Source organism: Pseudorca crassidens, chromosome 8 (assembly GCF_039906515.1).
Source record: "Pseudorca crassidens isolate mPseCra1 chromosome 8, mPseCra1.hap1, whole genome shotgun sequence".
Classification (NCBI taxonomy): Eukaryota; Metazoa; Chordata; class Mammalia; order Artiodactyla; family Delphinidae; genus Pseudorca; species Pseudorca crassidens.
The window spans coordinates 16,205,946-16,221,654 of NC_090303.1; the positions used below are offsets into that span (position 1 = coordinate 16,205,946).

The 15,709-nt window shown below is 42.1% G+C and overlaps 1 gene segment (V, D, J or C); it reads left to right on the plus strand.

The window, feature by feature from the left end:
• The first annotated feature begins 8,251 nt into the window (after positions 1-8,251).
• Positions 8,252-8,749, plus strand: LOC137229568 (T cell receptor gamma variable 9-like). The segment is given in 2 exon segments: positions 8,252-8,297; positions 8,412-8,749. Coding segments are annotated over 2 exon segments (384 nt in total).
• The last annotated feature ends 6,960 nt before the right edge of the window (positions 8,750-15,709 follow it).

The following is a 15,709-nucleotide window of genomic DNA, read 5'->3' on the forward strand; positions in this document are numbered from 1 at the left end:
CACAAAATGCATGAACACCTCAAAGCCTGAGAAATAACTGATTTGCCTTGCTAGGACTCTCCTGCTCTTTTCAAAGGAGGCCAAGCTGCTTTCTGGTTTTTACTTGGAACCCAACTAAAGACTTTATGAACGCTGTGTACCAGACCTCGGACATGAGCTGGTCACACAGTTGTCTTGGGTGGTGGTGTAGCTGCTGTCTTCCCAGCATGATACATAATAGCATCCAAGTCCTAGGACTTGGATTAATGGCATCAGACATTGGTAGCTGCGTGGAGGAGATGTTGACCAGTATTCTCTTCGCAAACTTAGAGATCTGAGAGCCGTGCACTTCTACTCATCCTCGACTCCACAGCAGGACCACGACTGGACAAACCTTAGCTGTTCAGGGCAGCCTTCCTCGAGGTATAGAGGGTTTGATACTTTTTCATAATAACCAATAAAATATGCTAAAATAAGCTTAATAGTCCATCCAAATATTGGGTGGGTCAAAAAGTTCGTTTTACGGAAAACCCGAGTGAACTTTTCAGCCAACCCAAGAGTTAGTGGCTCATTGGCTATCCTTTGTTAGGATTGCGTACTGGGAACACATACTGACTTTTTCCATTGAAGGGGTAATTGAGACACACCCCTTAATTCTATGCAGATTGAGAGGCAGGCTAGGTACCTTGAAACTCTTTCAAAGGCTATCTAAACTCACTTTCTTAAAATCCAGTTAATTCCCAGTCCCCTGTGGTCTCAGGTCCAACACTGAGGTTGCCTCATTTTTATAGGTTGGATCAAGGTCACGTGCTTATTCCTACTCCTCTGTACCCACCAGGGTGCGTCTGCCATTTGCTCTGGGAAAACACCTCCTGATGCCTTTTAGTGCCATGAAAGCCAGTGCAGGAGCGCCTGGCCTACGGCACGTTGCCACACGGCTGACACCCTTACACCCTCTCCCTGTTAATAGATAGCATCAGACTCAGTGTCCTTACGCTCTGCTCTCCAAAAACCGGCCAGTGACCACCAGGTGATTTCTGCGACATCTGATGATGCCGCCAGACTTCTCCAAACTCTCTGTAAGGTTCCAAGAGACTCATTTTCCTTGTTTTCTTGCTTCTTCCAATGGCTGCTGGAGTGGGGCGGCGGGGCAGGGCAGCATCAGTCTCCCTCTCTCTAGGTCTGTACACCCGCTGTCCAGAGCATGTTTCCCTGGAGGGTCCCATTACTGCTTCCAAGTCTGCATGGTCATTCATTAAACATCTGTAAGGCTCATGCTAAGTGTCAGGTCCTGTGCACTGGACCACATGGACTGAGACCTTGCGCTCAAGGAACTGCTCTCAAAACCCCGCTGCAGCCCACCACTGAGGGGTCCCCCTCTTCAGAGCTCTGGGCCTGGAAATGTGAGGTCTCGCCTCTGCCATTCCTTTTCCAGATTCCAAGCACCTGCCTTTGTTTCTTTTCTCAAAGTGTCATGCAATCTTGCGCCTTAATCCCTGCTACCGCATCTGGGAGTGGTCCTTAGCCCTGCCAAGGAAGACTTTTGGTGCTTGTCGTCCCACTATCTCCCTGCTTCCCTTCTTCCTAGTTTATCCTCCACTCCCCAGACCACTTACCTACACTGATGTCAAAGGGTTAGCACTCCCCTCTTGGTCTCCCTCCCTCCCTCTCTCTCTCTCTCTCTCTCTCTCTCTCTCTCACACACACACACACACACACACACACACACACACACTAATGAGGAACACTGTTGTATGACACGCGGAATCCCCATGCCTCTGCTTGGCTTTCAAAGCCCTGCACGTCTTTACCGATGCTTGTCTTCTGCTTCCGTCAGAGGACCTTCCTCACTGGTACATCCTGCCCTCCCGCTGCACCTCTACCCTTTGCTCACTGCACTGCAACCTCCTCCTGAAATGCCCGCCCCTCCTGTCTGCCTCTGCAATGCTCCCTCCCTCCAGGCACAGATTAAGTCCCATCTCCTGGACAAAGCTTTCTCGCCAGTTCACTCCTCTGTCCACACCTGTTCGGCTCATTGAATTTAGTGTAAAAAGGATATCAGTTAGCCCTTTGTTTCCCCCACTAACTGAAAACTCTCTACCAACCTTCTCAGTATTCCGAGTCTGCTCCAGGACCTTATACACAAATGCACCAAGCAAAGGAACAAGGTACTGAGTGATGGATTAATTCAGGGAAGCCCAGAAACTCTAATCCCCAATCTGAAATTCACTATAAGAAAGTACCCAAAGTATATGGCCAAAAAATGGTTTGACTACAAAATTGAGAATTTCTATCTAATGAATGATGCTTGAGACAAAATCAGTAGAGAGATGATAGATTTGCTGAGAATATTCATGACAGCCGAAAGTCACAAAAGGTAAGTATCTTATAAGTTTAAGATACTTATGTCTTTAAGATAAGTATCTTAAACTTATTCAAGTCAACAAAAAACTAATAATTAGTATTATCTTAATACAATTTTAATAATTCACTTATGTTTGTTATTTATCTTTGTATTTATAATATTAATAAATTACTTGTAATATTAAGTATAATATACATATTATGTAATAATATACAGTATTATTATATATTATAGTATATTATTATATAATATATAGTATATAATAACTAACATTTATCGCATGTCTATTATTTACCAGACACTCACCTAAGTGTTCTGCAAGTACTAATCTTCATTAATCTGTGAGGTAGTTGCTGTTTTTCCCTTTTGTAAATGAGGCTAAGGTACAGTGAGTGACATGAAGGAACTTCCTCCAGGTCACACAGCCAATAAACAGCAGGGCCAGGCTATAGCCTAGGCATCCTGGCTCTAACATAGGTTTGCCCCTCTGCTGTCCACCCTTCTTTTTGCTCTGTATTAAGGACTTGAATAGGCAAGGCTCTGGAGGAGACACTTGAGTGGATACCAGGCATAAAAGGAGACCTTCAGCTTCCTAATAATCAGACCAGTGCCAATAATCTCATAGACTAGTGAGATGCTGCTTGGTAGCCAGCAGGTTGGTGAAAATTAAAATGTCAGCTAACATAGCACTGACGGTATTTAGTGAACATGTGTATGTGTAGTCCCTGTGACCTACAACCCTGGGGTTACATTCCCAGGGAATTGCTTACTCTGAGCATGAAGAGATCCTCTGAGGTGTCAGTCACTGCATAGCTGGGGATGGCCAGGAGCGGGCAGCAGGTGAGATGCTGGTCCCTGGGGGATGGATGCAGCGAGCTGTGAAGAGCTGTAAACCAGGTGAGCAGACAGATGTACAGACACAGGCAGGTAAGGTTGCTGTGCCATTTATATCAACGCAAAAATACATTCTTCACAAATGATACCCTAGTTTCCCCAGATACATAAGCTTGAAGGGCATAACAGATCGAGCATCTATGGAGGAACTGAAATAGGGAAAGAAGGGGAAAAAAGAATAAAATAAATAACAAATACGTAAAACTATGTAACATGACTGGTACAGATTAATGGTGATAGTGTGCTCTACACTGAGAAATATGACACACACAAAAATGAGAATGAAGGTTAAAAAATACACAAAACCCAAAAAGCAATCAGAAAATATATACCATGGAGAAACTCAGAGAATGCTAATTCCAGGACAAGCCATCAAAACCTCATATTTGAGCTTTGAGACTTAATTGTCGACAACCTATCTCCCCTCAATCTCAAGAATGGTTTCAAATGGTAAATTAAGATCAGGTTAACCCAAGGGGAATTGGTTCATTTTCTTCGGTGGTTGTGGACAAGCCAACTTTTTCCTTCTTCAGGGAAAATTCAGGTACACTGGCTACCAACAGATGTCTAGCTGGACCTGGCCATGGTGCACTAGTCATGGAGTTGACCTCACCTTCAAGGCAATGTTCTCCTCCAAGACAATTAAAGCAAACCCAGAATGAGAATGCTCCTGCATTTAAAAACTGGAGTCAGCTATTGGCACAAGCCTTTGGGGGTCTCTGTGAAATGAAAATGAAAGAAGTGAGAATCTAGTTTTTAGCCAAGATGTTTTCCAAACCATAGTCAACTACCATGTCCCTCAGAGACAGGCATACTGAGTATGTTGTTGATAATCCTTTTGGTTTTTAAAAACCATGAAACATTACAACACTTTAAAATTATAAATAAACTTGAAGCATGAGGGTGGTACAGACAGATGGCAAATTCTAAATATCTCCAAGAGAATTCTATTTTGTAGGCATATTTAGATTTACTGAAGGTCTTCTCTCTTAGTTTCTCAACAGAGCCAGAACCAATTACCTATGATAATCAGCATAATTCAGCTCTGGGTATGTACTGTAGTCATGTGTGTGTGTGCACCTGTGTGTGCACGTGTGTGTGTGCGTGCACGTGAGCACGTTGGGCTCTCTCCATGCCTCAACGTTTGCATCTTTTCTAGGTGCCATATTTGAGCATTTCCTTTGCACTGGCTTGGGACAAGTTTGCTGGAGGAAGTACTTTCTGTAGTGGTCAGGCTGGGTAACAAAGCCAGTGACTATATATACCCTCACAATACACTTAGGAATTAATGGGGTTTTGCAAAGGAACCTACTCAGAATAAAAGTTTTCTAGAGCAGTTATTGTCAAGAGGAAGCAAACAACATGCATTATTATTACATCAAAGCCAACATGATAAGATTTCATCTTTTGCATCCTGCCACACCTGTTATTTCAACAACTGGAGTGTCAATTCAGTTCAGAATCACAAATTATTGGAATTGGAAGAGACCAAAAACATCACCCTCTCCTCTCATTTTGAGGCTGGGGAAATGGGGGCCTTGCAAGGAGGAGTCGCTTGCTTAAAAATACCAAGCATATTAGGAATACAATTGGAAAAACAAGTTTTCTGCCTTGCATTCCAGGGCACTTTCATTCATCATGCTGAGTCTTTGCTGTTAACAGACATCACTTACTGGGGCTCTGATGCAGGGGAATATAACATGTATGACATATCTCCTATGGCCAAAAGGGGGCGCTAGAAGTTAGCGTAAGTGAATGCATCCAAATACTACTGCACTTTGTAAGCAGGAAGCACGAATTGAGAACAGATCCGATGTACAGTAACCCCACAATTTGCATTAAAACGAAACAGTCCAGTGAGGAGACAAATTAATTCCTGAATCATAAACAGCCAAACATGTTACTTAGGGCACAGGCTCTGGAGACTGGCTGACTTGGCTCAAATTCTTGGTGTGTCTTTATTCCCTAGGCAACCTCGAGTAAGTTACTTAACCTCTCTAAGCCTCCGTTTCATCTGTAAAATGGGCGTCAGTATGCTTTTATGCTTGCAAAGGAGGGACAAGTATGTACAATGTTTCACATTCAATAAAGGGTATTTATCATTTAATGGATCAATGATTTCTGTTACAACCTCAAGAAAATTAGGCTTTTTAAAAGGCCATCAACTATTAACTCAAAAGTGTTAGAAGAAATTTCTTTTACTTTTTGAGGTCAACCACGTTAATGAATACAGGTTCTTCAAGAATATCTTATAGTCTTTGTGTGTTGGTGTGTGAGAGTTATTCTTGAGTTTCCGTAATATTTCTGAAATTTTCTTCATGGTCCCTTGCATATTATAATTTAAAAAGACATCATATATATATATATATATATATATGTGTGTGTGTATATATATATATACACACACACATATATATCACCTTTATGTATTGAACAGATGTTGGCACAGGCTTTGTAATTTGTTAGACTTGGGTTTGAATCCAGGCTCCATTACCTACTTCTTAAATGACCCTGAGCAGAATGGCCATCATTAAAAAATCTAAAAATAATAAATGCAGGAGAGGGTGTGGAGAAAAGAGAACCCTCTTGCACTGTTGGTGGGAATGTAAATTGATACAGCCACTATGGAGGACAATATGGAGGTTCCTTAAAAGACTAAAAATAGAACTACTATATGACCCAGCAATCCCACTACTGGGCATATACTCTGAGAAAACCATAATTCAAAAGGATACATGTACCCCAATGTTCATTGCAGCTCTATTTACAATAACCAGGACATGGAAGCAACCTAAGTGTCCATCAACAGATGAATGGATAAAGAAGATGTGGCACATGTATACAATGGAATATTACTCAGCCATAAAAAGAAACGAAATGGAGTTATCTGTAGTGAGGTGGATGGACCCAGAGACTGTCATACAGAGTGAAGTAAGTCAGGAAGAGAAAAACAAATACCATATGCTGACACATATATATGGAATCTAAAAAAAAATAAAAAGGTTCCAAAGAACCTAGGGGCAAGACAGGAATAAAGACATAGAGAATGGACTTGAGGACACGAGGAGGGGGAAGTGTAAGCTGGGGTGAATTGAGAGAGTGGCATGGACATATATACACTACCAAATGTAAAATAGATAGCTAGTGGGAAGCAGCTGCATAGGACAGGGAGATCAGCTCGGTGCTTTGTGACCACCTAGAGGGGTGGGATAGGGAGGATGGGAGGGAGATGCAAGAGGGAGGGGATATGGGGATATATGTATACGTATAGCTGATTCACTTTGTTATAAAGCAGAAACTAACACACCACTGTAAAGCAATTATACTCCAATAAAGATGTAAAAAAAAAAAAGATCCCGAGCAGATGAAATGTTTTAAGATTCTGATTCTCTCATCTGTCAAATGTGGTTGAATATAAGTACTTTGAAATATTATTACAAGGATTAAAATGTTATAAGAATTAAATGGTACTTAAGACCAACTTAGATAGTATTTATTTAAAAAACAAACAACTTGACACAATCCCTGGCACAAGGTGGACAGCATAACCAGAGTAAACACCATTGTTCCTATTTACAGTGACTTGCCCAAGGACACACATCCTTCAAGTGGCAGTTCTTGGATTCCAGCTGTCATTCTATCTTTTCCAAAGCAATATAGCCTCACAGAGTTACAGGGTCTCATGTCGGACTCTGCAAATGTCCCTATCTGGTGACTCTGTCCTGAGAAGGACCATCTCCCCTCGGCCCACTGTTGATGGGGTTACGTTGCTGTCTGTCCAGAGAGCCGGGGACCCCAGGCAGAGCCCCAGGACGGGACCATTCACCTGACAAGGAAGTCTGGAAGGCTGGCAGCCACGTGGAGTTTATCTGAGCCAGCAGTGTCCCCTCCTTTCGTCTGAACCTATCAGAACCTGTCACTTTCAAATGAAACCTTCTGATGATCCAGAGACTAAACCCTTAATTTCTTAAAAATACCCTAAACAGGTGAAATATCTTGGGGTTAGAGAAGGAAAACCAGACTGAAAGGAAACTCAGGAATCCAGAAAGAGGAAATCCTGTTTCACGGACGAGAAGCTGGGATTTGATATATCATCCAGGTAGCCAAGGGGGAAGACATAAACCTGAAATTTAAATGGAAGCAAACAAACTGGAATGGAGCCTCCAGACCCTGAAGGTGGTCAGTAGCACCCTATGCTGTAGGTGGGTGTGGGTAACTGAGCAGATGTAAGCAGACTGATGAACCGAAGTCTCTCCAGCTGGTTACAGAAGTTCTCTGTGGGCCCAATGATGCATAACCCAGCCCAGATCACCCTCCTTCTTTCCTCACCAGCTCTGGCCTGCCACCTCTCTGGAGTTATGGAAGATTTATTTTCTTTTTTTTAAACATCTTTATTGGGGTATAATTGCTTTACAATGGTGTGTTAGTTTCTGCTTTATAACAAAGTGAATCAGTTATACATATACATATGTTCCCATATCTCTTCCCTCTTGCGTCTCCCTCCCTCCCACCCTCCCTATCCCACCCCTCCAGGCGGTCACAAAGCACTGAGCTGATCTCCCTGTGCTATGCGGCTGATTTCTTCTGTGAAAGGCAGTGGGAGAAAAGAGAGAATAAATACCACGATCACGGCATTGTCACCCCATCTCCCCATTAGACAGCTCTCCATGGTTAGATGCCCTATCTTTGCATCTTTATTACATCCAAAGAACTTAGCATAATGCCTTGCATGTCATGGCAGATTCATGAATACCGTTTGGAAAAATGAGTCCCGTCAGAATTCTAAGGTGGCCGTCTGTGTGGTCTATAGTAAGCTGGAGGAGCTTGAACTACTGACTTGGAGAGGGTGTAATAGCAGGTGGTGAGAAACACTCCTTCACAATGAGGAAAGAGCCATGTCACTGTCACCAATAGGAAGTTCGACTTGATTGACTCAGCCAAGCCCCACTGGTCTGAAACTATTCTCAGCAGCGCTTCCAGGCTGTCCTGGAGGAGAGCACAGTTCCTGCAGACATGCCGTCACTGTTCCACGTGCTCGCTCTGACAGTCCTTGGGGCTTGTAAGTTGTTTTCTTCCCCTAATAGCCTTTGACCAATATTCTCTAATTTTGTCATTTTACAAAATTCCAAGGTTCTGGTTTATTTACTCTCCTCCTTTTTTTTTTTTTTTCCAGTATGTGTGTATGGTGCAGGTCATCTAGAGCAACCTCAACTCTCCACTACCAAAAAGCTGTCAAAAACAGCCCGCCTGGAATGCGTGGTATCTGGTGTAACCATTTCTAAAATGTCTGTATATTGGTATCAAGAAAGACCTGGCGAAGCCATGCAGCATCTGCTACATATTTTACCTAACAACACCGTCAGAAGGGACTCAGACGTTACACTGGGCAAGTTGGAGGCGGACAAGAAACCCGAAACTTCTACGTCGACCCTCACCATTCACAATGTACAGGAACAAGACGCGGCCACCTACTATTGTGCCCTCTGGGAAGTGCACAGTAGCAGACATTAGAGTCACGTCATTCAATAAATGATCCTTGGGTTTTTTTTTTAACATCTTTATTGGAGTATAATTGCTTTACAATGGTGTGTTAGTTTCTGCTTTATAACAAAGTGAATCAGCTATACATGAACATATATCCCCATATCTCCTCCCTCTTGCGTCTCCTTCCCACCCTCCCTATCCCACCCCTATAGGTGGTCACAAAAATCATTGGGTTTTCATTCACTATTGTGAGTTAGGAAACCACAGTTACCACCTGTATGCTTCTGTACAGTTTTCTAGATCAACTTTTATATAGGTGACTCTATGTGAAGTGGCCAAATCCTATATTTTCTTAGAGGAAGCTTTCAGAAGTATGTGCAAATAACCAGGGTTATGTTTTCAGGGAATCATCTTGCTCTCAACAGGCTTCCCCAGGGCACCCATGTTTATTTATCTGAGCCAATCTCCACTACTCACTCTTTTATTTTCTGCCAAGATATATATACCACGTTATCTGTGACATTTTCTTGTATGAGTCAATTTGTATTTCATTAGTGTTTTTTATGATCTACTTATCTCCTTGGATTAAAATAATGGATATTAGATTGAATGCTAATCATTTTCTCTTTTTTTGACTGCACCGTGGCTGCAGGACCAGGGATCGAACTCAGGCCCTCTGCAGTGGAAGTGCAGAGTCTTAACCACTGAACTGCCAGGGAAGTCCCTAAATGCTATTCATTTTCCTAGAGGCTAAAATGTAGCAAACACACCATGATCTAACCACAAGCAGGGCTGATTGCATAATAAATATATCAAATTCATGCCCTGGAATGGTGATATTTGATTTTGCACAAAACTTATAAATGCTGCTACTTATTGAGTCCAAGTCAAAGTCTACTTTGGATTGAGGTTTGGGGAGTCTTGCATTTTCTGGCTTAAGATTCCATTTATCCCACAATAAGTGTGTGACACTTTGAGCCAGGTGTTGTGCACAGCAGACATTGCAAATCTCATATGCTTTGTCAAAGCTGGAGGTCACTTCTGTAGAGCCCCCTTTCTGCTGCTGGGCTGCCACTCCCCAGTGAAATGACAGTCCCCAACTTAACTACGGTTCAGGGTTATAAGTCTCCCAGGAATGCTGGTTACTTCTAGCTCAGCTCATGGTTTATAATTTTTGTTGTTTTGCCATGATGAAACAAATATGATTTTTGTTTTCTTCAAATGTGATCTTATATAAAACAAATGAAAGTAGATTTGCTCTGGTTAAAAGAATGGAGGGATAAATAATTCTTAGGTTTGTCGTCTCAAATAGCTCTTACATTTTCTGATGCTTCAATAGTCAACAATTATCTGGCTACAGATAGGGTGTAGCCAAGCGGTGAAGACCTTGGCCTCTTGTATCCGAGAGACCTGGGTCTGACTTGGGCTCTGACATTTACTAGCTATGTGACAAGGCCGATCGCTGCTATTGCCCATTTCCTCACCTGTAAAATAGAGGTCCTCCTGGTTGTGTGAGCGTTCCTGAGATGACACATATTAAGGATTTGGTCCAGCGCTCAGCATACTGTGAGAACTCAGTAAACGTTAGCTAGTAACAAATGAAACAAAGAAAGTAACGATGAGGGCAGCTATACGTACAGGAACACACACACACACATACACACACACACACACACACACCTCTTTATATCCAGGTCTTAGGATCACATCTGTCATAGTGTGGCTGACTTACAGTTTAGTTAAAGAGAGATTAGTTAGCTATGAAGAAAGCCTGTTGAGAAGCCAGCCCCAATCAATTTCAATCTAAGTTTCCAATCACAGGTCTCTAGTACCCTTAAGGCACACACAGGTGAGACTGACAGTGCTCTTGCTTATGGAGCAACAAGCCTTATGGGAGGAAAACAAGTCTATATTTGGAGTCACTTACTCCTCCTGCCTTCTTCTTTAGGTTAAAGTGAACTTCATCAAGGACACTTTGGCAGCACACACCAAAGGCAAACCAGCCCGAGGTAAACCAGCCCCGTCCTAAGTAAACATTGGCAATTAAATGGTGCATAGAAAGCATTTGATTAGCATGTACAGTACTGAATACAGAAGGGGCTCAATTAATGTCTGTTGAAGTGAGGTCTATATTTCCATTATTATTGAGGTGTTTGCATTACCCGATGGGTGGATGGGGGAATTTGTACAGATGGATGCCTGAAATCTCCTGATGACTTTGACTCAACTTAACTTTCTCTCACAGCTGAGGTGGGTGATTCACAATGACTTTGAGTAATAGAACCAACATTATATTATTGAATTAATGCTGAGTAAAGTCTAGGAAAACCTTAAAAATCATAAATCATATCATATCATATCATCTACTGCTAACTCCCTGTACATACTAGTACTGTGGGAATAGTGATGTCTGTTCACTAAGCGTCAACTTGGAAAAACCACAATTCTGAAAATTGCTAGGCCCACCTGGAAATCCATTTGATTCTTTTGTCTTGGGTGATCTTTACTTTCAGCCCTGAGAATGGGTTTAGAGCATCAGCCCAAGGTAGAGGAAAGGGTGCTAATTTGCAATGGTCACCTCTGGAGGTTGGGATCATGGATAATTTTTTTCTATGTCACTTCTGTGGCCCCTATATTGTCTAATAGAAAACTTCTATTACTTCTGAATTTTATTTCAAAATTTATTTTTAAAAAGAATTCGCATGTTTCATAATATTAAAAACACCTGGGAAACTTTTGAGCACTTAGAGAAACATGAAATTTGATGGTTAGAGAGGCCTGTAATGGGCTCTGTCTTGACCATTTTTTTTCTCCCCTCTTCTCTAACAACTTTTGCTTCTTTACAAAATGAAATCTTGTTTTCTCTCTTGATTCCCAGTGATCCTGTCTGGCAAGTGAGAGACAGTGTTAATGCTCAGTGTGGCTTATTGGGCTTAAATGTCTTTTTTTACCTTATTATAGACACTAAGTAGTACAGATAGTGCCAAAAATATGCAGTTTTCTTATTAACACTGTGCTACGACGTTCTTGCTTTCTTTACTTCTGTTTTGTCCAGATGCAGATGCCGTGATGAGCAAAAACTTCACACTTCATTGCACAGGAGGGGTTTCTGTCTGCAAGGTTGTTTGGCACTCCTATTGCCTGAGAACGTGATCTTCTACCTCTCATGGAAGGTTGCTAGAAAATCAGCCTCATGTGATCTTCACCTGGAGAGTAGGGAGAAGATAGACTTTCGACCGGCTGTCGACGCAGAAGGCTAACCCCTATGGATTCCACTAATGGGCACATTGGAAATCGTTGATTTCCATTTAATTTCGGCCGATGGAATTTGAAGTTCAAAGAAACCATGGCTGTGTCACCTGACAAAAGCATTCCTTCCTTGGGCACTAGGATTTCCAAGCCCTGAGGAAATAACAAAGAAACACATGCTCCTCTCTACGAAGTTTATCAACTAGAAAGCACAGAATTTAATGATACTTTCTCAACACCCATCCAGTTTCCTGTTTTCTTACTGAAGGAGCAGTGGCACATCCTGTTCTGTTAGGGACAGGATCTTAGTGGCTTTGTGAAAAGTGAAATGAAACAAGCTTGATGAAACCTTCTTCTTACTCTTCAACTTATATTACTTATTTGGGGGCAAACATAACCCACTTTATTTGACCACGTGCTTGATTTCTTCCTTTTGCTCTTCCAGATTGACTGTCCACTTCTCTTAACTGTCCTGTATGCTTTACGAGTCAGACCTTCATGGACTAGGTTAATGGTCTTATCTCTGGTTGCTGTTTGGGAGACTGGAAAGTGGGCAGAGAGTGAGGTCAGGGCTCCCTCCCTGACAGGTGGCCTTGAATTGGCTGCGTTCTCCTCCAGGGGGCCAAGTATAGTGACATCTAACTCATAGCCAGAAGGTTTATGTCCAGGAACCAAAAGGTGAAAGTGCATGTGGAGATTCCTTTTTATACCAATTTACCCAGTGGAGGGATGTGTTTCGTCTGCTCACACCCTGGGAGTTTCTCTCCTTTTCCTGGGCCTCTTCCCTATCTGCTGCTTATCGTTTTTGGGCACTCAGCCTGGGCAGACAGGATGTATGGCTACAAATGTTCATCTGTTCTTCACTCATGCTGGGAACGTAAATTTGTTTCCCTATTTCTCAGATATGGTGAGGATTTTTTAATAAAGTAAATTCCAGTGAGATAAGTCAGACAGAGGAAGACAAATACTCTATGTTATCACTTATATGTGGAATCTGAAAAATAAAACAAAAGAATGTGAATAACAAAATAGCAACAGACTCACAGGTATAGAGAACAAACTAGTGGTTACCAGTGTGGAGAGGGAGGTGGGGAGGGTAAGATAGGGGGATGGATTTAAGAAATACAAGCTACTATGTACAGAATAATAAGCAAGAGCACAGAGAAACAGAGCTATTGTTTTGCAATAACTTTAAATGGAGTATAATCTATAAAAATACTGAATCACTATGTTGTACACCTGAGGAAAGCATAATATAACAAATCAACTATACTTCAAGAAAAAATAGAATTACCCATGCCACCAAAGAAAAAGTAATGTCTTATTTCTTGATTATTTTGCTTTTGGTTGGAAATGCTATTCCAATTGAAGCAAATGAAAATATTTAATAGCAGAAAGGAAACATGTGTTTTCACTGTAGGGTATCCAAATATAACTTTCCATACCACACAGGAGCTGAAACCAAATCAGGCTTTGGGTCAGATATTTACTTGAAAAAAAAACCTTATTTAAGGTCAGTTATAATCAAAGAATTGCAACCACAGAGTAAATAAAATTCACAAAAGAAGATGAAATGAAGACCCAATATAATGGGCCCTGGGAACCTACAGTATCATTAGAGCCAAGACAATGAGCAAAAACACCCCTTATCATGACTTGTGACCACATCCTTCCCAACATGGAGCAACCTCGGTCCCAAGTCCAGATCTCAGCCCTGGCTAGACCTCAGCCTCAGCCTGCAGCACTTCCTGTGCTTCTCAAGTTGATGCCTCATATCAAAGGAAAGAGGAAAGGGAGTCTGATGGCTATCAGTTTTACCCCTACAGATGTTAATAACTGTGCCCCCAAAAGTCTGGTTTGACATCATTTCCTGTAGACATGGGTTCCTATTTAGAGAATATGTATGTTGAAATGGCCTGATTATCTCAGAGAGAAGAAAAGGCAAGGTGCATTATTTCATTTCCCAGAGATTTTCAGTAATTGTGAAAAGCTCAGGCCAAAGGTACTGACAATGAACATAACAGAATTTACATCCATTTAGCTCCCAATGGCTGCCATATAATGTGTTAGATGTCATATGTTAGATGTCATATGTCATTCAGAAGCTTATGTGATTAAAAACTCTGCAAATAAGCATGTTTCATGGAAGAAGGAATTGATGCTTAGACAGAGGCAGCGATCAGTCCAAAAAAAGAGTCCGTGCTGTTTCAATTGCACTATTGGGCCACTTTGAATACCCTTAGTGTTTACTAACTTTATAAGAATATACTTTGGCATTTGTGAGCAAATATGGATTGTCCCAGACCTATCTCCCTGCCTGGCAGAGCCTGATCAGGACAGAATGAGTAGCCACTCAAGAGGTCATGGCTAGAAAGTCACCTTGGGGCACATCTTAAAGAGCTTTGTTTCTGTACAGTCTGCCCTAGGACCCTTCGCCCCTAGGGGAAGGTAAAAGTCTAAGAAAATCATCTATCTTCTATGTTTTATGAATTTAATTTAGCAAGAAATATCATAGACGGGGTACATAAAGAGGGCTCAAAACTCCATAGCCTGGACTTAAAGAACAATCATATTGTGCAATGAGGGTAATACTTTGGAAATTTGTAGGCAGCATATTTTTGCTCTCCTACATAAATCATGTCACCTGTAGTCCTTCTTCTGTTAACACTAAACCATGAGGTTACCACCCATGGAAGGAGATGGTGGCTGTGCTCAGAAACAGCTCCCTTTTTGCTTCTTTTATTTTATCTATTTCCCCCAGGTTTATTGAGATAAAATTGATATACAAGATTGTGTAAGTTTAAGGGGTACAACATGTGGAATCAATAGTGGTAGGTTAAGTTCTGATTATTGTACCAGCCAATTGAGCGGAAGAGACCAGCAGGACAAAGAGCTGGAAGTTGATGAGAACACAAGGGGGGCAGGAGGATGACCATAAGAATTCACACTCCTCCTATGTGTAGTGATACCCTCTGGGGGACGAGAGGAAGGAAGAGAGAGGAGCAAAAAAGATAAAGGATGTACCAAAAGGGACCGAAGTAACCTGAAGGAGACCATTCTAAAATAGCAGAGACTAGGGTTTCCCTGGTGGCGCAGTGGTTGAGACTCCACCTGCCAATGCAGGGGACATGGGTTCGTGCCCCGGTCTGGGAAGATCCCACATGCCGCGGAGCGGCTGGGCCCGTGAGCCATGGCCACTGAGCCTGTGCATCTGGGGCCTGTGCCCCGCAATGGGAGAGGCCACAACAGTGAGAGGCCCGCGTACCGCAAAAAAATAAAAAAATAATAAAAAAAATAAAATAGCAGAGACTATTCTAAGTTGCTAAGTTTAGTACCTTCTTCCAGTGTCAGAATGAGGAAGAGATACATCAGTTATACACAGTGATGATGCTCCCATACCACACACACGCACTGAGTGGTGGCATGTGTATAGTCTATCACTGCGCCCTGCTCAAGGGTGCTTAGGGGTTGGGTATCCCTTCCCATGCCCACCCCCCATCTACCCTCAGGACCAGGGCTATGTTAGTCTCAAGAGACTGCCTGTTTCTAATTCTGCATAGGGGTGTGTGTCTTTTTTAATGAGTAAAAAGGAGCCTTATGTGCTATGGGATGGCCCTATTTAGGATGTAATAAGTTCATAGAATCATGTAGACAAGAAACAGGGTTTTAAATAAATTGACTCTGAAGCTTCCTGGCCCAAAGGAAAGACAAAACGAGTCTAGGTAAAAAGAATCATCA